Source organism: Lepidochelys kempii, chromosome 6 (assembly GCF_965140265.1).
Source record: "Lepidochelys kempii isolate rLepKem1 chromosome 6, rLepKem1.hap2, whole genome shotgun sequence".
NCBI classification, from domain to species: domain Eukaryota; kingdom Metazoa; phylum Chordata; order Testudines; family Cheloniidae; genus Lepidochelys; species Lepidochelys kempii.
This window is the reverse complement of record NC_133261.1, coordinates 80,238,382-80,264,536: the sequence shown is the minus strand read 5'-3', so window position 1 is coordinate 80,264,536 and position 26,155 is coordinate 80,238,382. Positions and strand designations below refer to the sequence as shown.

Sequence of the window (26,155 nt, the reverse complement as noted above, 5' to 3'; positions counted from 1 at the left end):
TTTTTTTATGGGTTTAGTATGTCTGGAAAGAAGATGATGAAGGAGCAGAAGATCAGATGTTTAGGCATGAGTAATACTATAATTAAAATTGTGTTAACACTACTGAAATTTGCAGGCTTTTACTTCTGTCCTATTCATGGCTAGTTTACACAGGGAGCTTAACTGTTTTCAGTAGAATAGTGAACCTTGTAAGAGGAGTCTTTTCCCAGATGCACTTCAGTGTTTGCTACTCTGTGACATTCAAATTTAGAAGAGTTCAAAAATGTAATTGTGCTTTCCCTCCCTCCTAGCCAATTACCCACATTGCTAATAGTCTTGAACTTTTTACTTAATATACTGCTACATTGTGTGTAAGTGTGCGTGAGAGAAAATCCTAGTTCCTAATGTCAGAAGAGAATGCTTCATTACTTTCCTTGAACTAATCTGGTGGTGTAGCTCTCACTATTGGTCTTAGTTCATGTGTGGGGTTTTTTTAAGAAAACATCTTTTATTGATTCATACATAGTCCACTATTGTAAAAGCTGCAGAATTAGAAAGAGAAAAGAAGAAAATAAGGTTGCATAATTTGAATCCCATATTGCAATCTACTACTCTGTATTCATGGTTTTCTGTTTTTAGTGTTCCTTCTAAAGAATAATGTTCAGATTTTATTTCTAGAATATCCTTCCTCTTTTTATATATAAATAAAAGGAGCTTGTCCAGCTGTGTTTGGAGGGGAGTTTAATCTATTGTTTGAATTGTACTGTGATTGTTTGAACAGTACTGTGATTAAGTATGCATCTGTGGGGTAGCTTTCATTCCTTTGTTGATTATCACTCATCCGTATGACAGAAGATTATGTTTTAGTCCTTTGTTTCTTAAAACTTTAACCTATACAATTCTGGAAGCTGAAAAAAAATCTTCTGCAGACCAGTTGGCATTGTTCTGGCAATATATTCTGACGTGCTAAATCAGTATTGATTGAGGCTCTGATCCTGGAACTTACAACACATGGTTTGGCTGTTGGGCCTCCATGGCAAACCCTTGACTTCAGGACTGGGGCTAAAGATAACCAATACTACCTGGAAACCAAAGTCAAAGTCTGTTCAAGTCTTTTGGTTATATGAAGATTATGGATTTAATGTAGAACTGCATCAAGGTAATGATACCTAGATTTTAATGTGACCATATTTGCATCAGCAAGCCTTGGTTGGATGATGCTGACCCTGTGTTGGTACTGCGACCTTCTGATAGGTACCTGGTATAGCATAGTTCAGAGTAGGAAAAGTAGCATCCACACTACCCCCTCCCGTCCTCCCAGTTAAATCTGCAGCTTTGGGGGTGTGGTTCAGACCCTGGGTCTGTGTTGCAGCAGGCTTGAGTGTCTGGCTCAACAAGGCAGGGTTCTGGAGCCCCAAACTGGCAGAGAAAATGGGCTCAGAGGTAGTCTCAGCACATCAGGTGACAGTCCCAAGGGGGTCTCTGTAACCGAACCCTTCACATGGTACATGGCCCCTTTGGGCAGTGACGCTGCAAGTTGTCCCATGCTGCCTTGCTAGTATTATGCAGTTTGAAGGAGGTTTTATTTTCCTGAATTAGGGTGACTTAGCTTTTGAAAGTTTGGGAAACGCTGCTCCAGGATAGCTATATAACTGAGAGAAGACAGGAGAGTTCTTCCTCCCTTTTAGAGGAATAAAGGTGCATCTCTTTTCTGAGAGTTCATGTACTAAAAATGATTTAAGAATCTCAAAGAAGAATTGAAACCTTTATGAAATCCCTGTCGGGGGCATCTTTTCTTCTTACAGACTGTGTACTTTATAATCTTTACAAGAAAGGATTTGTCATAGGGTCTCTGAAACTTCTGTACCATTTCAGCATGGTCACTTTTTTTCCATTTTCTCCTTCTGAATATAAAAGTGGACTCAGAAAGTGGTGTGGAATTGAGTGGAAATTGGACAGCCGAACAAAAAAGATACTTTGTTTGAAGGTCAAAAACCACAGCTCCCTTTAGTGAATGGCAATATTGTGTATATATAATTCATCCCATATGTTTTGAGAACTTGAAAGTTAGCATTTCAATTGATGCATTGTCTTTGAAAGTTTGTAAAATATTATATATTCCTCTGGGATTGGACCCGACTTCATTTGAATTGGTTGCATTGACATAAAAGTTTGGGGAAAGGGAGTGGAAAAGGCAGCTTTTGAGTACTGAGTTCCCTTGTATTTAAGGATACAAAGCTGCAGTTTAAGTCTTCCAGCACCCATTCATAACATCAGTGATTTAATTTAAATCTTCAAATCAGAGATTAAAAAAGCCTATTAGAAAAATATTTTTTTCTCCCCTGCTGCTACCACCATTGCAAGATATAGCTCCCAGATACAGACTGTATCAGGTATTAAACACCGTGTTATGAAGCCTGATGTGTTAATTCTGACTATGAACTGAAGATACACATATATATCCAGGATACTGCTAACCATTTTTGGACTACGAATTTCACTAGAACCTGGATCATCAACATTTAGGACACACAGAAATTCACACCTCTCTTTAAATTATCTATTTTCTTTTCGAGGGGTTGGGAAAGAGAGGGAGGCAAGTAAGGATAAATAAAATTTGGGACTGGAATCTGTATTATGTACTTGTGCTACACATGGTGGGACCTGAAAGCCTGTAGGAGTATTGTCTTCCTAGTTTATTTAATGATATTTGTAAGGAGCAGCACTCTTACAATTAAGAAAGAATTATAGAGGGATTCTATAATGTGAAAACTAAAGTTATCAGCCTGTCTATTGTCAATCTGTTTCCGGTGTGTGATTCTTTTTTTTATACTGAGCCATAAAAATCCCCTATTGTTAAAATGAAAGGAAATTTACTTGTATATTTTACAAATGTTCTCCCTAAAATATCAGAATTTAAATGTTTACCTTTTTTTATATTTGATGCTTTGTATACTCATAAATCAAAGAAAAGTCAACCCTAATTCATTTCATTTTGTGAGGGGAAATTAAGGTGTCCAACTGAAAAAAAAATCCATATTAAGAATGTACACTTCGATTTTCATAATTATTAAACATGTTTTAAATACTGTACATATCTCCACAGTGAATTATAGTACATAAGGTTTTATAACTCTCCTACAGTAACCACTCATTGCTCATGTCTCTTCTTTCTTTAGACAAAATTGCTATTCTAACCTGTCTGTGATTCCATAAATAAGCTTTTACAAGGAATTAAGGTTGGCTAGGCGTGACGCTACTCCAGCTAAAAACCTTAAAAGCAAGGAAATGCCAAGTTAGTGGTATTCTTTTAACCACACTCTTAACAACCACGCAGTACATTTTCGTGGACAGTGACAAATTTCCCATCTTCAGTCACTTTTAACATAATTTTCATAAAACTAATTTAAAGTCTGTTTTATTTCTTGTAGTGGCATCCATCCCCATTGTTTTCAGTATAGGGTTTTTTAAAAAAAAATCTTCTAGATTTAAAAATAAAATAAAAAATAGTCTAAGCAGTAAGAAAAGGAGTACTTGTGGCACCTTAGAGACTAACCAATTTATTTGAGCATAAGCTGTAGCTCACGAAAGCTTATGCTCAAATAAATTGGTTAGTCTCTAAGGTGCCACAAGTACTCCCTCCTTTTCTTTCTGCGAATACAGACTAACACGGCTGTTACTCCGAAACCAGTCTAAGCAGTGTGGGCAACTTTTCCTGCATTCACAGTTAAAGCTAAAATTCTTTTTTGTTAAAATATAAACAATTGTAGCAATCACTTCCTTTATAACTGCTCCAAGGCTTTATACACTAATTCCTTGCATCAGCAGTTATTTGATGTATTCAGCATTTTATAAATGCATAGAATTTCCAGTTGTATTGTGATGAGGCAATCAAGCCATTTGTTATAGAATTTCTGATTAGCTAAAGGATTTTAGAGTTTCATACTGCCTGCTGTTAATCTTCAGCAGTCAGTACATTTGAACTTTACATACAGTGTATTTTGAATAAAAAATAAAATGAATTTTAAATGAAGATCTGTTATTCCAAAGTAAAGACTTACATAGCTAAATGCATCAATCCTAAATCAAGACCTCAAAAGCAGATTTTAAAAAAATAAAAATATAAAAACCTCCACAACAACAACCTGTATTTCAAAATTGGTCCAGTTAAAAAATGTTTGGTCCCCCAGAGCCAGGATTTAATGAACCCAATTTTCTCTTTTTTTTCTAAGGCTGCTGTGGTGGGGGTAGTCTGAGATAGATAGATATATTCATGGAGTAGTGCTTTTGCATTATTTTGTGGTTCCAATTTGGGAAATAGGTGCTTATACAGGGCTAGTTGCATCATTGTTGGTTGTCTCAGATCTGAGTATACCCCTTCAAGTATGAGGCCTCTTGCCTTTATCTCCATACGGTGGAATCCCGCTATTCTCCCACTCTCAGACCGGGTGCTACGTTACAATGTGTGGCAGCCATGCTTACCTAGCAGATTCCATTGCGTTCTTCCCTTCAGGAGCTTGTGAACAGAGTGACACCAGTCTTCCTTAAAACAAAGCGTCATTTAATCTTAACAGTCGGAACAAGGCAAGGCATAAGAGGTTTATAAAACATTAAACAGTCTATATGTGTGTCTGTCTTTCCTAAAGACTTAGGCAGATATGTTTTACCCTGACATCTGGGGTCTGGATGTCAGTCGGTTCCCCAATAGTGTCTCTGCTCCTGTCCTTGCGGGGGCTTGCCTTTTTATCCAAAGTCCTTTGTCATCTCCTGTGTCTCCTGAGTCTTGTTACACTGGTTTGGGTGGCTCAGCAGGGTGTCAAGGTGAACTTTAAAAGTGATAGCTCTGTATTTTCCCTGAAGTGATTGTAGAGAAGTGAATACCAGGATCTCTCTTCTCCTCCCCTCCTCCCCCGCATTTCTGGGTGCATTTCCTGACAAACGTGTTAGTGAATTAACTCAATTTGTGCATACAGTAAACAACACAATACCTCAAACAGACTGTATTATTCATAAATTATTACAAGCAGCTTCAAATCAGGCAGTTACAGTTCAGAAAACAGAAGAAATAAATAAAATTGTTCTAAATGACACATGGGTCAAAACTGGAGCCTCATATCTGCACCACTTTAATTTTGTGTGTGGCGAGGAGGTTTGCATTTACAGCTTCAGAGCCAGAATTAGAAGAGGTTTCTGTTTCAGTTTGTGTCAAATTGTCATAACAATTTACAAGACTTTGGCACAATATGAAGAAGCTAGATCTGATCTATATATTTCTACCGCTGTCTCTGATCTGGTTTTGAAACAATATTTTTCTTGGATGCAAGTCTCTTAAACCTATGCAACCTTCTTACATTTGATACTGTGGCTTATTTTTCATCATGTGATTGATGCCGAAATTCAGGCTAATGCCAAGAAGCTAGCACAGTCTTTAACTATGGAATGACTGTCGCCTTTCCATAATACATTTCTGCTATTTCGTGATGTATATTAACCTAGTTCAGAGTTCCATAGCATGTCACCATTCCTTGAGGTTACCCTCAGCCCAAACTTCTCATGCCATAGCATAGAATGCTGATGTTTAAACTACAGAAAGCATTGGACATGCTTAGAGAAATAAGGACAAAATGAGTTAATATATTTATTTGTATCTGTCTGAGCAAGGAACAGAAACAAAATGATTTTTTACTTATTTTTACTGATTTTAAAAAAAACCAAGACTTACAGGATGCTGGCGAAGTTCATACCCACTCTGTAGCTTGTGTGAAAGCGCTGCTAGTGTCCCTAGCCTCTGTATGGTGTCCCTGCCCTCTGTTTGCCAGAAGCTGGGAATGGGCGACAGGGGATGGATCTCTTGATGAAAACTTGTTCTGTTCATTCCCTCTGGGGCACCTGGCATTGGCCACAGTCAGAAGACAGGATCCTGGGCTCGATGGACCTTTGGTCTGACCCAGTATGGCCGTTCTTATGCTCTAGTTTGCAAAACAACGTAATGAGTAGGTAGTCAGCATGCCACTCCTATCTGCCAATACGTTTGTGTAATGTCTGTCATAACACTGTCAAGCTGTCATGCTCTAAAGGAAATTTTCAAGTTGTTTTTAAATACATTTGGTGGGAGACAGGAAGATTGTTTTTGGGCATTCTGGAAGTTCTAGCTTAGAATTTGTCTTAACTGCTAACACACGCAAGGAGAAATAATAACTAGATCTGTTCAATCAAATGTGACAGTTCAAGGTCAATGGGACCCAAAGAGAGAACAGCTAGTATTCCAAGAGTATCATGCCAATTAAGATAAAATTGAATTTCTACGAAATAAAGGGTTTTTAAACAAAGAGTAACTAACATTAATGAGCTGTATCTTCGAACACTCATGTCTCCACAGCATAGCCTACTACAAAAAGTGGTGTAAAGAGGTTGATTGAAGAGATCAACCAACATGAGAAGGGTAAGGAGCTGGCATGGAATTTTTTGGTGGGTTTTCCCACCACTTATAGATCTTGTTTCCTACTAGCAAGACCTGCCCAAATATCGATGTTTGGAACCTGTCTTTTTGATTACTCTACGTTTAATGACCATGAATCCATCAATCCACAACCTTATGAATGGAGTGATATGAATGCTCTGCTAAATTGGTATAGAAATGTTCTCCTGAATCTAGGACTGTCCTATGGAGGTTTGTTTTGTCCCCTTTCTTCTGCAGAGGCTCAGCTTACTGAAGTTGTTTCATACTGATGAACTTCAAATGATTCGTTTGTCAATCGCATGTGTTACTGACCTATGGAACACACTTTCCAAACTTTTTTTTCTCGTCTGAGCTGGAAACCCCATCTAGGGTAGTAGTAGATCAAATAATCTCCCTCTTTCATACAGTACTGTATCACCTGTAACATCAGCACTTCAGAATGGATGTTTAGTATCACTACTTCTGTCCTGAACTGTTTCCAAGGATTTCATTTTTTCTAATATTTAATATTGGCTTACGTCAGCTGAATGAACAGCATCAACAAGATTCCAGTGTTATGCCAACTATCTCTTTTTGTTGATTCAGGCAACACGTTTTTTGTTTTGGTTTTTTTTTTTTAAATGAATATAAATCAAAGTAGTCTGTCATCAGATTTTAAAAGAGTCTAATGTTTTTTATGGAACATTGTTTTTATGGTTGATGTACCATGACAGCTTTTGGCTCATATTGTGAATGAGGATTTAGAATAGTGTTCATGTACTAAGGCTCTGATCTATGGAAGTAGAAGTGCTGCTCTTCAAAAGTGGACCATAGTGCTTAAATATAATGCTAAATCTGGGCCTTACTATACCTTAAGGAAAAGTGATGTCTGTGTGTGTGTGTATATTATAGAGATAAGGTGGATGAGGTAATATCTTTTTATTGGACGGAATTCTGTTGGTGAGAGAGACAAGGTTTCAAGCTACACAGAGTTCTTCAAGTCTGGGAAACTTACTCGGTGTCATAGCTAAATACAAGATTGGACAGATAAGTTTAATAGAATATGCGCTAACGACTTATAAGGGACCATTCAAGGTGAAGTGGTCAGTTAACACCCCTGTTGTCATAGGAAAAGAAGGTAAGTTAATAGGTCACAGATTGTTATAATAAGACATAAATCCTGTCTATTTCTTAAGACCATGATTTTTAGGGCCTAGCAAAGTTATGAATTTTAAGCTCTCTGGCTCATGAATGTGTTGTGCAGGTTTCCTTTGAGCATGAGGACTGATAGATCAGATAGAGAATGATCACTTTGTGAAAAGTGTACACCTATAGGTGACATGATGTTTTTGTCTTTTGTCCTGTGTGTGTTCATTCTGGATTGTTGTAGTGATTTTCTGGCTTCACCAACCTCCTTGTTATTGGGGCAGTTAGTGCACTGGATGAGGTACACCATATGTTGTGTTAGGCAAGTGTAGGAGCCATAGATCTTGAAAGGTATGTTGTGGGGGGTGTTAATCATTGGAGCAGTGGAGAGGTGTCTGCAGGTTTTGCATCTGTTGTTCTGGCAGGGTCTGGTGCCACTTTTGAGTTCGTGTCCCCTAGTCTGGGGGAGCTTGCTTCTGATAATGAGCTTAGAGAGGTTCGGGGCTTGTTTGAAGGCCAGAAGAGGGGGTTCAGGAAAGATTTCTTTCAGGATGAGTATGGGTTGTAGTTGTTTGATACCCTTTATGGATTCCAGTGTGGTGCGGTAGGTAACAACTAGGGGTGTGTGATCAGAGGGGGGTTTATTTCTGTGCTGAAGCAGGTTTTCTCAGGGTATTTGGGTGGCCCATTCCATGATGCCATCTACTTCTCTGGTGGAGCATCCTTGTTTGGGGAAGGTGGTTTTTAGTGGTGTTAAAGTGTGTATCCTCTATGTTCTCCTCGGAGAATATTCTGTGGTATCTGAGTGCCTGGCCATAGATAACCGATTTCTTGGTGTGTTTGGGGTGGTTATTGGATCTATGAAGATAGGTGTGGTGATCCATGGGTTTCTTGTATGTAGTTGTCTGTAAGGTGCCATTGCTGAAGCTGATCATGGTGTTCAGGAAGTTGATGCTAGTGTGGAAGTGTTCCAGAGGGAATTTAATGGATGGGTGGTGGTTGTTGCAGTGGAAGTGGTGGAAGTCTATGAGGGAGTTTAAGTTGTCTGTCCATTGTCTTGTAAATATTTGAAGCAGGTAGCCATGTTGTCATTGTGAGAGATGTTGGTGTATAGGATAGTGACATTCACGGTGGCAAGAATGGTGTTTTGAGGTAGATTGTCAATGTTGCAGAGTTTGTGGAGGAAACCAGTTTTGTCTTAGAAGAAGTTGGTCCTTTGTGTGGTGAGCAGTTTGAGAATGGTTTCTGTGGGTCCTGATATTACTTTAATAAGAGTACCGTGGCCAGATATGATGGGTCTGCCTGGGTTTCCTTGTCTGTATGCCTTGGGAAGCATATAGGTGGTGGGGTTTTGGCCTGTCCTTATTCTCGTAGAAATGGATTTTCTGTTATTGTACTGAATCTCTCCTGTAACTAGGAAACAATAGGGGTGTGTGTGTGTGTGTGTGTGTGTGTGTGTGTAAATCTGAGATTTACACAAAATACTAGAACTTTTCATATGATAAAGGTCTTCATTTGTTACTCAAATGCACCAGCAAAGCCATGTCTTTTTATAACCAGATACATTGATTTGTGACAATGTTATAGTAAAGGTAAATGACTTTATTTTTTTCCCTAACAACTAATGAATGTAGATGTAAACCCTTTATCTGATGGTTGTGGAGGCAGTGGAAGACAGGCTTTGGGGTATTGGGTTTTTTTTGTTTTTTAAGTATTGTGTACTAGTAGAAACTGCCTGACCAAAGCTTTGGTTCTTTACAAAACTTTTTGGTATTGTTCAGTTATTCAGTAGTATGTTTATAGAAGATCTGATTTAAAATGCATACTTCTGCAATTTCACATGCTGCTTTATATACTGTATCAAAAAGTGAGAGATTTAAATGTCAACATCTGAAAGCAAAAAACACAGCAAGTCTCCCTAACTTCACAGTTTCTGCTTCAGGCACACTAGGGGGTAAAAGGATTTTAGAAATATAGGTAATCCAGAGGACAAGGGGAAAACAGTAATAACACAGTGTTATTAAATAACCAGATTGTCCAGCACAGTGAATTTACAAAATAGCGTTGTGAGAAATGCAGGGATAATAATATAATGCACTTTCAATTGAGTGAAGACAACATAAGGCAACAGAAATATGAAGTAGAAGACAGGAATAAGATATAACAAAGTATTCATATAGTTATTTAAAAACTGTAAGATGGTTCCTAAATTTCTTATTGAGAGGTCAAAAATATATATGATTTACATCAACAAAAAAGACATCTCCTTTATGTGTTTAGGGAGTGAGTCTAATACAGGAAGCCTTTTTTCCTGTTTTTGAAAGTTAGCTTTAATCTTTTAAGCACATTTCAAAACACTGAGGATAGTGTGTTTGTTTAAGTTGCATGGTTTTCTATATTTTTTAAGTGCAACGGCAGTCTAATGTGGTATGTTCCCACCACTCTTAATGTTTTTGGAGTATAGTCAGTATATTGTTTGTTACAGTTGAGCTTGGTTTTTATTTACATGATCTCTGTTTTATTCTGAAGTATATGGAACCTATTTATTTGAACAAGCGAGAGAATTTAGGGAGTTCTGTGCTAGAATAAATATCAAACTGTATTTTGCCTGTATTACTTCCTTTTTTTAGTGTAAAATTCAATTAAGTTTATGAAATATCCAGGGAAATGGACAGTGCTGTCATTATTATGTATACACAAAAAGAAAAGGAGTACTTGTGGCACCTTAGAGACTAACAAATTTATTTGAGCATGAGCTTTCATGAGCTACAGCTCACTTCATCTGATGCATTCATCCCATGAAGTGAGCTGTAGCTCACAAAAGCTTATGCTCAAATAAATTTGTTAGTTTCTAAGGTGCCACAAGTACGCCTTTTCTTTTTCTGAATACAGACTAACACGGCTGCTACTCTGAAACCTGTCATTATTATATATAGTTTACTATGTGTTTTGACTATATACTGTAAATAAGTAACTAAACTTTTTAAATGTTGAGCATATTAAATCAGTGTAGGTTGTTATGTTAGGGACTACTGGCAGACTCTGTAGGGTTGTGTATCAATCACTAACATGAAAGTCCACAGTAACATTAAAGGACAAGTGAAGGTGGGCAAACAGCACATGGCTATTTGAAGAATTTACAATCTTGCTGCTTCACTGTCTCAAAAATACAAGAGGAGGAAGAAATGAATGAGTGTATAGGCCAAGGCATGGGCAACAAGCCAGTGAAAGGGTATAGGAATAAGAATATTTAACTGGTAACAAGGACACAGATCTATAACTTTTTGGTTGTGTTTTCGGAAGCATTTAACAGCATAAAGGCTTATAAGGAACTTCGTAATGCCTCTGGACCTGAGAAGTATCGTACTTGTTTTACCAATAAGGAATATGTATCCTGACATGGCATCAGAGAGGAAACAATGATTTTTGTCACATCATATGTATCTCAAAAGAGGGTCTCTGTAATTTCCACTTGGAGTTCACTCAGGAAAAATCACCAAAAGACCAGCCAGTAATGCAATGAATTAGAGACAATTTTACAGATGTTCACTGGCATATTCTGTATACCAGTGTGAAAGCCAGAGCCTAAAGCAGGTGAAGATCCTAGATGGAAATATAGCCCATGGCACAGGAGTTAAAAAGTAAAGAACGATGTGTAAATGTTGGGAACACAGTTAATAAAAATGCCAATCAAATACTCATAGTTCCCTTTCTAGCATGCTAAATTTTGTTGCTTGTCCAATTTATTGGTTAAAATTGAAGACTGGAAATAGGTTATGTATATGGCAAGGTTTTGGCTTGCTGTCCATCTCCTGTAGAGCACACTGTTTGATATTTATGTTTAGAGACTCAAGGAAGTAAATTTATCACTGTGGTGTCACAGAACATTGTAACAAGGATACACTGGAATAGAAATAACTTTGTCCCCATCTCTTTGGAGATTTTGAATATTTCCATTACAGGAGCTAATGTGATATGCTAGAGCAAGAGAATTTGCTTACAGGAGTATATGGTGTTGAACAATGAAATTTCATATCTGTTAATAAGGTTTAGGCAGTTTTTGTCTTGAACAATCTTTTAAGTTTTGGACTCTTGGTGGGTGGAAAAGAAAGATTTCTGCTTCTGTACATCTCTGCCTTCCATGAATGCTTCCCCATTGCCCACTTTCCTATCCCAGTGCTTATTAGAAGTGCTGAGATTCACCAGCTGAAGCCCCCTAACCAGGGAAAGCTGACATTGATTGGCAGGTACCAAGGGCATGTGGACTTCAATGACCAGCATCCCTTAAGTACTATAGGGAACCAGAAAATAAAAAACTTGCAGTTCATGAAACTATAGTATATGATATTTTTAATACAAAACCAAATTATATTTGGTGTCTGTCTTTAAGTGTCAGCTCTAGGAGTCATGTTATTTCATGAGAAGCTCAGCTTTCACTTTAAAAAAAAAAAAAGTAGTCTGGCTCTTATGGTTCTGTAGAAAAGCACGCAAATATGAAGCAAATGTGCCCTAAAGTCTTCGATACGAGAAGGCAAATACAGTGCAAGGAACCTAAAATCTTTCTTTCTGTCTGTCTGTCTGTCTTTCTAATCTGATGATTTTTAAGTCTATCTCATAATATTTCAAGGCCCGACTTGGTGAGTTTTGAATGTCTGGGGATGTATGCTCAGAAGGACCAACGTATAACCTAAAGCTTGCGGTGTTGTAATATGAATGCAAATTTTCTCATCTTGAATTTCAAAAGGAGGTTTTTTTTATCATTTAACATATACAAAGTTCAGTATTGAGGGCCAAATCGTGCTGGCTTTACTAATGTGCAAAATCCATCAGTGAATAAGGCAGGTAGTATTTAAGCCCCATCTTTAAGTTATACTAATGATCTACCATTAGTAATCTTAACAGTAGATTAGCTAATGTATAGGAAGACTGTGAGGCAGTAATTAATTAATAACTTTAAAATGCTGTAATTGTAGTAAGTAAATGTAAATGCACATACATTAAAGGTTACTTACAACAAAGGGAACAGTTTTTGAATCAAATATACAAGTCATATTTATTTTTTGAAAAGAAGAAAACTTACATTCTCCATCCTCAGCGCAGTTTCTATGCCACAAGTGAAGCACATTCACTCAGAACCACTCACTCACATTTTCTCCTGGTCTTTGCACAGACATGGTGATCCAAGTTTTCCATGTCATTCTGCTGTGTGCTTTTCTAGGTTGTCTCTGTGTTTCCTGGCATTCTGCACACTCCCTTTTTCTCAAAATTTATTTTTCATTTCCTGTTGTTTTAGTTGTAAGGCATCCATTGCTTTTTTATTAATATGCCAGGTCACTGTTACTTTGTGTGCTTGCTCCAAAATGATGATTTCTGGTTGATATTTTGATATATAGTACTTTTCATCAGTGGATCGCAAAGTGCTTTACAGTCCTTGTGGTTATCCTTTTCCTCCCTTATACTTGAGGCTGTGGAAAGTAGTGCCTTCCTGACAGGTAGCATTGAGGTAGTGTTGAGTTGTTTTATCCTAAGTTCTGTAAATGACGCTTCTTTGCTAATGCTATGCCGTACATAAATGTGTTTTTGTGTGGGGTGTGTGTGTTGTGTGCGTGTGCACGTGCACACATGTGTGTATTTATACTTTTTTGCTTTCTTTTATGTGTTCAGTGACAAACAAGAAACCCTCCCAGGCGTCTATTACAAAAGTCAAACAGTTCGAAGGTTCCACGTCTTTTGTAAGGAGATCACAGTGGATGCTTGAGCAGCTTTGCCAGGTTAATGGCATAGACTCTAATCGGGTGAGTATGTTGTACTTCAGGAGAAAGTAACTTTGTTAGGATTTTTGCTTCTATTGTTGAGGATCAAGGCCATTCTACTGCTATCCGAATTGCAGGTGGAAGGGGCCCTATCATGACTGTTACCCCTTCTTCCTGGGTTCTTCCTCACAAAAAATCTTGGACAGTTTCCAGCTTTGCATGCTGATGTATAAGCAAGTATTCTCAAGTGCCCAGGTTTAAGTGCTAACTCTTGACTATCCTATGGAGCAGTATATGTTTTCTCCCGATTTTAAGGTGAAGATTGAGCAGAATAAGCTCACTCCTGTTATGTTCCTTCACTCCTACATATCTGGTCCTGTCTTTCTCCTCTTCTCTCTTCCCCTTTTTCAAAAGGAAAGAAGAGCCCCTTTGTTCTTACCCCTATGAAGAACACATTTCTCAGCCTACTCTTGGTGGCCTTCAGTCCATCATGGAGCTGCATCCAATATAGAACCTGAAAATCTATCCCTAGATGCTTCCTCCAATAAAATAGACCAATACCTGTGGAGAGAGTATGGAAGGAGGGTTCCTGGAACTGGCTATGCCTATAAATGCCAACTGAATCTCTTCCTTGCAGAGGTCACAGACCTTTCTCTCTTTCCTGGTACAATGCTTCCTTACGGGCTCCCCCTTAATCCAACAAATTTGCAATCTCTGTAGACTGTCCATTGTCCCTGAAACCGTGCCTTAATGGGTCACAACTGAGGATGCTAAATTTAGGACAAACTGCTGAAAAATAGGGCAAACACAACCCAAAACCAGTGGTGGTTATTTTATAAGATATACCAAACCAGCCACAAAAGTAAACTTCTGTTTCACCACACTAACTAACAAGAAAACATTAAGGCAGTTTCCTCAGGCATTCCAGTTCTTATATCACCACCAAAAACACTGGATTTAGATGAGTGGTTCATTACAATCTCATCAAATAATAGGTTCTTCCGATCCCAAAGGACCAGCCACACACCAAGGTTAATATATAACTTAGATCTTACCCAAAAATTACACTGATGCCAATCCTTTAGTATCTAAAATCTAAAGGTTTATTTATAAAAAGAAAGAAAGGTGAGAGTTAAAATTGGTTTAAGGAATCAATTACATACAGTAATGGCAAAGTTCTTGGTTCAGGCTTGTAGCAGTGATGGTATAAACTGCTGGCTTAAGTCAAGTCTCTGGAGTACATCCACAGCTTTGATGGGTCATTCAGTCCTTTGTTCAGAGCTTCAGTTTATAGCAAAGTTCCTCCAGAGATAAGAAGCAGTTCTGAAGACAGAACAGGTGTTGTCAGGGCCTTTTATAGCTTTTCCCATGTGGAGGGCCTTCCATTGTTCTTACTGTGGAAAATTACAGCAATAAAATGGAGGTTGGAGTCACATGGGCAAGTCACATGTCCATGAATTTTGCCTAGTCACAGCAGGAAACTCCATTAAGTGTAGATAGACGTCTCCCATGGTCCACTGTCAGTTAAACATTCTTTCGATGAGCCACTCAATTTGAATAGTCCCTCCAAGATGTGCTGGGCATTACCCCAGGAGCAAATATTTGAAATCCAGGTATAGAGCCAATAATTATAACTTCAAATACAAAAATGATACAAGCATATAGATAGCATAATCATAACCAGCAAATCATAACCTTTTCATAGACACCTCGTTTGACAACCTTTGTTCAAGATTTGCTGCAAATATATAACAGTGGTTGCAACAATGATCTATACGGTTATATTTTAATCAGATAATGTCACAGTCCCAAAGAGCAAAGATGCAGTCTTTAAAGTGGTACATGAATGTAATTCAACATAACACTGTTTTTTTTATTATCTGGGTCTTTCTTCTTTCAGAATTTCTATCTGTGTTAAGTGCACCAGACAGATTTGCAAAGGACAAGCTAGTTAAAGATAAAACCTTTTTAAGCACCAGCTAGAAATTAACGTATGCAGCATTAGGAGTTGGGGATTTAAATCACATCTTGTGGTCATAAACATTATGTAGTATAAAGTAAAACAAATTCATTATACAATGAAACATGCTCATTGAGTATGGCTAAGTTCCTAGATTGTCTAATGTCACATTCTGATTGGTCATATGATCTTTTTTAATGATGATGCACCTGTGTACCAGTTCCTTTCAGTGCACATCTGGGACCTCATTACTGAAAAAGAAAATTAAAAAAAAAATCCATACACCCGTTCTACTAAGTGCGTGGAGAGGGAAAAGATAATGGAGGCTGCTGTTTCATTGTAGGGGTGATGTATGGAGAGAATATAAGGGGGAAGGAGAGGGAAAAGTCCATTTGAAACAGACCGCCCCTGCCCAAAAGTGCTAAGCTGTCCTGTCAGCAGCAGTCTGGAAACATTTAACCACTCGGAACCTTACTGTTAAATATATTCTGACAAGGATGGAAAACACAATACCATTTTCTCTTTTCCTTCTACCAGGAACTGTTTTTCTTAGTGGAAGAATGCAGTTCAATGAGGATGACCAGATGACTCGATTTTATAGGGACAGTCCAGATAATTGGGGCTTTTTTCTTACATAGGTGCCTATTACCCCCCACCCTCTGTCCTGATTTTTCACACTTGCTATCTGGTCATCCTAAGTGCAATAAACTTCTCTATTTAATTTTCAATATAATCAGACATGCTCTAATAATAAGACGTGCCAGGGCATGCATTATTAAATTACTGGAGCACTTTGTAGGCAAAAGACTAAACATAGCTGAAGCCTGTACCAATGGCCTAACACATGTCCTGTTGTAGCTCATTGCTGTACATCAGTGCATATATGATATCCTGTCTTTGATATGGATGGATTGTCCTAGATTGTCAGATGAAGGAAGCAAATCACACGATCAGAGTCTGTTTCTTTTTGCAGTTGGCTCAGTGTTTGTTTGGAATGTGGCTGTATTTTGTTCACTGACTGCCCGCTGCCAAAGTTGAATCAGCCCTGCAGCCTCTTAGGAAACATGACAACCTACCCAAACTATGACTTGTAGTTTGCTTCTTGTGTCCCTATTCTCCTCAATGGCTTAGAATGTCCATTTGGAGTAATCTCCCATAATGCATCACAACCAGAGAATCCATGTTGCCAGCTCCCCCTTCCGAAAAGGGGAGTGTGTTGCATTATGGGTGGTATACTGTAGTCCACTCATAGAGGAGAAAGAGCACACTAGACACCCATGAGGAATTACAACTCTAATTTTTCGCTGAAATGTTTCAGTTTTGAGTTTTTATTGAAAACTTGAATATACCCCTGCAATTTCCGTTAAGAAACATTCTTTTCATTTTCATCAAAAATTTCTTCAGGAAAAAAGAATTTCAGACCAGCTATAAAAGTGGATGTCTGTCATTTAAATTAATTTATTTTACATAGCTTTATTAAAACTGTGCATTGCTACAAGTAATCTTCATAAGAACATAAGAATGGCCATACTGGGTCCGACCAAAGGTCCATCAGCCCAGTATCCTGTCTGCCGACAGTGGCCAATGCAAGGTGCCCTAGAGGGCGTGAACCTAATAGGTAATGATCAAGTGATCTCTCTCCTGCCATCCATCTCCACCCTCTGACAAACAGAGACTAGGGACACCATTCCTTACCCATCCTGGCTAATAGCCATTAATGGACTTAACCTCCATGAATTTAACTAGTTCTCTTTTAAACCGCTTCACACTGCATGGATGTCTCCAGAGAACTATCCACGATGACTCGAAGATCTCTTTCCTGATTAGTTGTAGCTAAATTAGCCCGCATCATATTGTATGTATAGTTGGGGTTATTTTTTCCAATGTGCATTACTTTACATTTATCCACATTAAATTTCATTTGCATTTTGTTGCCCAATCACTTAGTTTTGTGAGATCTTTTTGAAGTTCTTCACAGTCTGCTATGGTCTTAACTATCTTGAGCAGTTTAGTACTGTCTGCAAAATTTGCCACCTCACTGTTTACCCCTTTCTCCAGATCATTTATGAATAAGTTGAATAGGACTGGTCCTTGCACTGACCCTTGGGGAACACGACTAGTTACCCCTCTCCATTCTGAAAATTTACCATTTATTCCTACCCTTTGTTCCCTGTCTTTTAACCAGTTCTCAATCCATGGAAGGATCTTCCCTCTTATTCCATGACAACTTAATTTACGTAAGAGCCTTTGGTGAGGGACCTTGTCAAAGGCTTTCTGGAAATCTACCCTATGTCCACTGAATCCCCCTTATCCACATGTTTGTTGACCCCTTCAAAGAACTCTAATAGATTAGTAAGACATGATTTCCCTTTACAGAAACCATGTTGACTTTTGTCCAACAATTTATGTTCTTCTATGTGTCTGACAATTTTATTCTTTGCTATTGTTTCAACTAATTTGCATGGTACTGACGTTAGACTTGCCGGTCTAGAATTGGTGGGATCACCTCTAGAGCCCTTTTTAAATGTTGGCGTTACATTAGCTATCTTCCAGTCATTGGACACAGAAGTTGATTTAAAGGATAGGTTACAAACCATAGTTAATAGTTCCACAATTTCACATTTGAGTTCTTTCAGAACTCTTGGTTGAATGCCATCTGGTCCCGGAGATTTGTTACTCTTAAATTTATCAATTAATTCCAAAACCTCCTCTAAGGACACTTCAATCTGTGACAATTTGTAACCTGCAAAGATTTGTCCCCTACAAAGGACAGCTCAGGTTTGGGAATCTCCCTAACATCCTCAGCTGTGAAGACTGAAGCAAAAATTCATTTAGTTTCTCCACGATGACTTTATCATCTTTAAGTGCTCCTTTTGAATCTCGATTGTCCAGGGGCCCCACTGGTTGTTTAGCAGGCTTCCTGCTTCTGTTGTACTTAAAACACATTTTGTTATTACCTTTTGAGTTTTTGGCTAGCTAGTCTTCAAACTCCTTTTTCGCTTTTCTTATTACATTTTTACATTTGATTTGGGAATGTTTATGCTCCTTTCTATTTACCTCACTAGAATTTGACTTCTGCTTTTTAAAAGATGCCTTTTTATCTCTCACTCCTTTTACATGATTGTTAAGCCACGGTGGCTCTTTTTTAGTTCTTTTACTATGTTTTTTTAATTTGGGGTATACATTTAAGTTGGGCCTCTATTATGGTGTCTTTGAAAAGTGTCCATGCAACTTGCAGGGATTTCACTCGAGTCACTGTACCTTTTTAATCAGTTTTAAAATATAGTACCAGTGATTCAAATGTTATTTTTCTTCTAGGATTCTCCAGAATTTGATTTACTATTTGAAAATGCTTTTGACCAATGGGTAGCAAGCACGGCTTCCGAAAAATCCACATTCTTTCAGATTCTTCACCACACTTGTCAGCGTTACCTTACAGACAAGAAGCCAGAATTTATCAACTGCCAGTCTAAAATTATGGGAGGTAAGTAAAGGGAGATTAATTTATGTTCAATCCCCAGAAGTATTTCAATCTGTTTTATATTGTTTTTATAATGTAGACTGAATACACGGTTGTGTTAATGTGTCTGCATTGTTTTGAACATACGAAGTGATGTCTAAGTGGGTTTTTTTTGGATTCTGTAAGTAAAAACTGTTGCATATATTTGCACAAAAGAGAGAGAACCATGTCTAGTTGCCATAGAAATGTTCTTTCTGATGGAATTACTCATAACACTACTCACTGGGTTATGAGCTGACATCAGTCATCCTAAAGAGCTGGTTTGCTCAGTAGAATAGACAACCATTCAACTGTGGCACTGAGTAGTTTGGTCTCTAAGGAAGTGGAGTTGTAACTTTATTGGAAAAACCTTCCTGCCCATCCCCACCCCCCAAGGTTTTAATTTATTTCGCTTTAAGATGCGTGAGATGTAAGAACACTGTCCCATTTTTCCCCATTTTGTCTCAGTTCTTCAAAATACCAACTTAAAAGCTTGAAAAAGTAATTCCTTTCCGCACTGATTTTGTTCTTTTCCATTTAGCAAACATTGATTTTCCCCCCCCCCTTCTGAAAGAGCTAAATTAGAATAACTGTTGTTAAACAATAACCACTCCCATTCAGTACTCTATAATGCCAAAAATCTCTGTTTGTGCACCAGCATTATTAATGTTAGCACCTTTCTAAGATGTGTTAGAGAATTGCTGCTTCAGAGAGCAGAAAGCTCTCCCAATAATTGCTGGCTCTTTTTTTGTAATTTCTTATGGCAACTATATAAGCATATATTTGATCTCTCAAAAAAATTGCATAGATCACTGGAAAGTATAAGACAAAATATTGGAGCCCCAGTCCTCTGGTCTGACTGAGTTGTGTTAGGTGTGAAACCCAAGTTATACAGGGAGGTGGGTTTATTCCACATCTCTGGTCCACAAGGCTGCTGCATTTAACTGTGGCAAGAGCAAACCCAGAGCTTTTTTAACTAATTGCCCAAGGGATCATTGCAGTGCCTGGAGATCACTGCCATGCATTATGCTTTGGCCATGCCTCCCCCCTTTCTTTATGCCTCTTTTATGCTGGTGATGGGAGAGGGTGGCATAAGGCTGGCTGTGCCAGCTTCAGACTACCCAGGGACTCCCGACACCAGTATCTTTTCAATATCCACTACAAACCTTGTTGACTCACAATGGCATTTTCTGCACTAGTGTTTGTTCTTTTGCAAAACTTTTTACTGCTGCTAACCCTGATGCTGATCCAGCAGTGGTAGCAATGTTGAGAGTGCTAATATAATCTAGGGCAGAATTGTTTATCACAACATGTCATTTTGACCTGCTCAAAAAAGTGTTGTTCAAAATTGTGTGTTAAAATGATGACAGGTATGTGGAGCTTTTTCTAAAGTAAGGCTCCCACTACTAGTGTCCCAAGGACTTTATTTTCCAGTGAAGAAACTTACATTTGTGTGGCATGAAGGGTCAAATACATCTCTTTTAACTTGCTAAAAATCATCTGTATAGCCTACAAGTGTTGTGCCATGGTAGATGAGTGAACTGTCATCTAGATCAGTGGTTCTCAAAGCCGGTCCGCCGCTTCTTCAGGGAAAGCCCCTGGCAGGCCGGTTTGTTTACCTGCCATGTCCGCAGGTTCGGCCGATCGCAGCTCCCACTGGCCGCAGTTCGCCGCTGCAGGCCAATGTGGGCTGTGGGAGGTGGCGCAGGCCGAGGGATGTGCTGGCCACCCTTCCCGCAGCCCCCATTGGCCTGGAGAGGCAAACCGCGGCCAGTGGGAGCCGCAATCAGCCGAACCTGCGGATGCAGCAGGTAAACAAGCCGGCCCGGCCCACCAGGGGCTTTCCCTGAACAAGCGGCAGACTGGCTTTGAGAACCACTGATCTAGATATACATATTAATACAGTACTTTTTTCCTTCACCTCCACTACTACTTCATCCCTGACCCTCTGATATCTGCTAAGTGCATTCTCCAGTCCTAAAGGTGCTTTTTGGGGATTAGAAAAATTGTCACATGGTAAATACAGTCTCCACCTTACTTTTCTGATCTGTTTCAATTTGCACGTGTACTAATGTCAGATCTAAGGTACCAAACAGTCAAACTCATTTCAGAGATTCAAGAATCTGTTGCATCTCTTTTAGTACATAAATTGAGCTTCTGAGAATACAAAAATGTTGCTTATAGTTAAAAACGTTGGGCCTAACATGACTGTTGGATATAGTAACTGAGATGGCTCAGTTACTGTCTTATCTAACATCTCTTGCTCTAGGGTCTTAATTATCCCTTGTATTTTTTAGGGACAACTACAGAGTCTCATCCAGTCTCAATTTTGTATTCAGTGAATCCTTTGCTTCCTCCTTAGTGTTACGTACAATTCCAATAATTGAGTTTTCACTTCTTCATGTTTGGCATCTTTTACACATTCCTGAAGCATAGACACACTTTTTTTTGTTCATCAGCAGAATCTGTAATGAAAGTGGCAGAATATCCATAATATAAGTGGATTGTCTTCATGTGTGATTCAGATCGAGAATTCTGGGCTCCGATAGTATTTCAGGTCATACTGCATATCCTTGATACATTCATTCAATGAAAACTTTATATGTTTGCCTGCCATTGCACATTGATTTATATGTCACCGATATCCAAAAAAGTTGCCCATAATACTAATAAGTAGGCAATTTTTTTAATGGTAACATGTCCATAGGAACAGATGAAGTCATTTCTTGAGTGACCTCTCAATATGATGGTTCTGTTTGGCATTGCTGAATTTCATTTGCCAAGGTTCATTCTTTTTAGCACAAATTTGTTTCCATTAGTGTTCACTCACTCATGAGTGTTTCCTGGTGGCTTCAGTATACACAACAGGATTCTTGCCAATTCTAGATTTTTCACAAGCAATACACCTGAATCAAAGGAGCACTATGTCTGAAAGGTTTGAGGCCTCCTCTTCTCCTTGTCACTTTTCTTAGCACAAGACTGAGACATTACTTCTCCCAGGACTCTGTACACGTCTTACTTTACAGAGTTTCTGGGTATTACCCAATGGATCTGGCAGATGGATTCCTGACTATCTCAAAACAATCCAAATTCTTTCTTTTAGTTTCCACACACAAAAATAATTGCTTGAAGATTGAGTACATGATGAATAATTCTGCAATACTTTTTAGTAGTAGAAAAGACCCAGTGCATAGAGGTGAGATCAGAAAAGATGATGAAGTGTGAGTTTGCCAAGCAATGTCTCATTTTTCACCAGCTAATAACACAGGTGTTCACAGGTATTAACACAGGTATTCACTGCACCTGACAAATCTTTAACTCTTTGAGTTGGTATGTGTCCAACTGTACTTTTGTCCACACATTAATTCTTTGGAAGTAATGGATCTGAATGTGCCAAGATTGGAAGTTAAATGAAGCTCCCATCTTCAAAAGCCTTACGATACTTCTCTGTCAAGAGCCACAACAGTCTTCCAACTATTTGTTTTGATGGTGAGTAGCTCTTGGACACAACACTTGGAGCTCTTCTTGCGAAGACTGGTTAACTAAAAGAACATTAATGCCTAATTTGTCTTTCCACTTTTATTCATCCAGTTCAGCCATCTGGGTCACCTCCCTCAGAAACTTTTTTAGCCATTCATAAAGTGCCAGTAGAAAGTCTACTCTCTGTATTACCTCCAAAAGCTTTTCCAAAAGCTGCTTATATCACAAATGCTTATTCTACTCAGTTTCCAAGTAGGCATTCTGAAATTGGGTCTTGTCTTTCAGAAGTCCATTCTGAAAATCAGTCCAACATCTTACTCCATTTCATGCTACCTCCCATAATTCCTATATAATACTATTAAAGTGTGTTGCTTAAAGTAACTATGAACTCGGAATCATTCATTGCCTATAAAACATCTACTGAAACCTTATATGGGTTTGTCTACTCTTCCCTTTGTCCAAACAGTGGAAAGAGCATTTGATGGGAAGATTCCCAGTTCTTCCACTTAAGATTCTACGGGTGGAAACCTGGGGAACTATCAGAATCCTCTGACAGGTTTGGTTTTATCTAATCCTACAGGCTGGAATTTCTTATGTTCGTTCTGCAGCACTTTGTTTTATAAGTCTCTGCAGCAATTCTCTAATGTGCTTTTGCTTGAAGAAATTAAGGAAAATTTACTTGTCACTCAAATTAAGTCTAATTAAGCTATTCAGTCTGTTTCCTGAGTGATTAACTCTTCTGATCTCTTTCTTGCTGAGTCTTCCAAACTGTGAAACAAAGGCATAACCTGATTTATACCTCCCCCAGGAAGGTAAACAGACACAGATGTTCTCAACCAGATCCCAAATACTATCTTGTTACATTCTTACTGCCACCTCCTCACTGGCCTTTGTCTCCTTCCACATACAAGCAGAGCATATTCTTATCATCGTTCATCCTCAAAGCCATTGCTTGACTCCCACCTGCCTTTCCCAGTGAATCTTATTCCCCTTCACCTCTAAATTCACTGAACACTCCTTTCCCACCTGTGGTCTCAAATTCTTTGCTAATTTAATCTTATCGTCTCCAGATGATCATTCCGTCTTCTTAGCACCTTATCCTCCCTGAGTTTTCATTATACCATTCTCTCCTTATTTTCCTTCTACCTCTGACATTTTCTTGTGTGTGTCTGTTGATGGGTTCTCCCTCTGCTTTTCTTCTACTATTTGGAGGTGATTTTCATTTCTGTTGCTCTTCTTCCTTTATGCCCTTTCGTAAAGCAATCTCATGGGCTCACGTGGCTTCAACTGCCAGTTCTCTGCCGATGACTCACATCTCTCTGTCTTCTGAGCTGTTTCACTTCGTCCAACCCCACATAACAGCCTGTTGTGACATCTGTTCCTGAATGCAGACGTGCCAACTCTCGCGAATTAATCGTGAGAGATGTGATTTCGAAGTAAAATTAATCCTGACAACTCACATTTGAAAGTTCTATCCCTAGATCATGAATCAGGATTAATTTTACTTAGAAATCGCTGTGGCAGCTGTGGTGCCTGCTGTCAGTGATTCCCAGGGTTCCTGCTATCAGCCCCAGGTGGCTATGCCTCCTGCTGCCACCCCAGGGCTGACAGCAGGAGCCACGGCCATCACGAGGAGAGGTTCCTGCTGTCAGCCAGCCCTGCTCAGCGCTCCCACTGTCAGCCACCCAAGGATGACATTCTGAGCCCTTCCTCAGGGGGCCCCTACGTGGAGAGGCTCCCGCTCTCAGTCAGCCCCAGGACTGGCAAATCTCTCGACCTGATTACCTGTTGTTCCCTTTTCCCCTATCAGCGCTTTCTCATTTTAGAGTACGAGCTCTTTGTGGCAAGGCTGTACCTCCTTTTTGTGTTTGTACCGTGCCTAACAAGTTGTAGTTGCTACCAGAAACACATAATAATAACAACTATGCTAACAGTGTGGCTAAAAAACCCAAATGATCATTGCCTCTCAACACCACCTGACAATAGGAAATCCTGTGCCAATCCCTCACCAACAAACTGTATCCATTATTATTGTAGGACTGTTGGGAAATATTTTTAAAATACCATCAAATCTCATAATTAGGGGCCATATGTAATATGTAAGCACCACTGGATGGGAAGGTAATTAAATTTTCAAATTTAGCATCTGTATTTCCTGAGTTTGAGCATTCAGTTCCATAACCTTAATGTAACATTAACAATTTATATATAAAACAATATACAGTATAATTACAAAATTGTAGTTTGTGTATGTATACATAAAGGTACATCTTAATCTACTGAAGTTTTAAAAGCACAGTTTTACCACAAGTGCCGAGATCTTTATGAAAACCTAAATGAAGTCGGTATTATTAGGAAAAGGGCACAGATGAGTTTTGGCTTAACTGGTAGAAAGCTGTCATATAAAATTGGGGATTTTTGGCTTACTGTATGGAGTATACGGTTCCTTCAGGGATAAAGTCTGTTGTTTAAAGTCTAATGCTGGCTGGTTATTTTTTTTTTCATTTGATTACATTAGAAATATGTATTAACATACATTTTATCAAATAACAAGAACAATTGAAGATGAAATGCAAGTGTCTCATTAGTATCTGGTGTAAATATGTTAAGTAGAGCTGGTGAAAGAGATGTGTATATTTTGCACACAAAAATGCCCTCACCTCAAAAAACCCACTTTCTCTCTCTCTCAGACTGCAGCAGCACCATCCACATGTTACTGAACAAGTTTTTGAGGCAGGCAGAGTCAGTTGGCATTGCTAGCAGAGCCGCACAGAAGTTTTGTGGGGCCTGGGGCAAAATCTGAAAATGAGGCCCCCTCCCCATGCATCCACAAGTAAGGGTGGCCCAGGGCTGGGAGTTGGAGAACAAACCTCCACTGTAATCACCCTGTAGTGGTGGCTTGGCTCCTGTCCTATGGGGCTTGGCCCAGCTCTCCTCTCCGGACATTGCAACCTGGCATACAGGGTTGCAGTGCCACTCATATTTGCCCCTATGGCCCCTCTGTCACAACAGAGAGTTACGACACCAGAACACAACAGAGGGACCACCAACCTTGAGTGGCACTGTAACCCTACATGCTGGGTCACAATGCCACTCAGTTTGGGGGCCCGCTGAAACGGCAGGCCTGGAGCAAACTGACCCTTCCACCCCATCTCTGGTCACCCTGATCACTAGGGCTGGGGCCTGAATCACAGACCACAGACCCTTCCCATGTATTCAGACATTGATGCAACAGGTTAAAAGGCGCCAATTGGTTGAGGGGGGACACCTCCACCCCTGCTTTAAACAGGGGTAGTACTCCTTCCATTTTGTAACAGATGTTGATGTTGATTTAATGGTGAAGGTAACAAAGAAGGTGGCATTATTTCTGTATTGCTAACTGACAATGTTCTGCAAATGATATGGTCATTTAAACTGTGAAATAGTCTCCCCCTCACTTGAGCTGTTAAGAATGAGAGAGGACAAAGGTCATCACAGTAGGCTTGAACATTCCATTTACCAGTGTGACTGAACCAGTGCAATACCGTTTTTCTGAATCTGCAGTCTTCGGATAGCTCCAGTGCCTTTGCTGCTGGTTATAGCCTTGCCAAGTAGCAGCTGAGGAGAATTAAACAAAATTAAGGCAAGTGTTGCCACTGCTAGTCTGTACCAGGTGGGCAGAAATGAAATGGACAAAAAATGTGTCACTTCATTCTGTTCTTTCGGGAGAAAGCTGCGAACCGCAATTGACGCAGGCACTTGTGCCATTAGCTATTTTGCCGATAGAGTGAATTTGGTTGTTCCCCTCTCCCTGCAGTGATATCTTGAGTCTACATTTGCTGATGGTACATCAGATTTTACCTATGACCTACATTGTGTTAGCAAGGAAGAAAATAGGTGTTTGGTGTCAAAATTCATCT

General features: G+C 39.1%; 1 protein-coding gene across 1 annotated transcript in view; it reads left to right on the top strand.

The window, feature by feature from the left end:
- Window positions 1-26,155, top strand: part of STXBP6 (syntaxin binding protein 6) — a 209,446-nt gene that overhangs the window by 129,481 nt on the left and 53,810 nt on the right. The window contains exons 3-4 of the mRNA XM_073348899.1: window positions 13,229-13,359; window positions 18,596-18,761. Of these exons, the coding sequence (XP_073205000.1) occupies window positions 13,229-13,359; window positions 18,596-18,761 (297 nt within the window). The remainder of the gene's footprint in view (window positions 1-13,228; window positions 13,360-18,595; window positions 18,762-26,155) is intronic.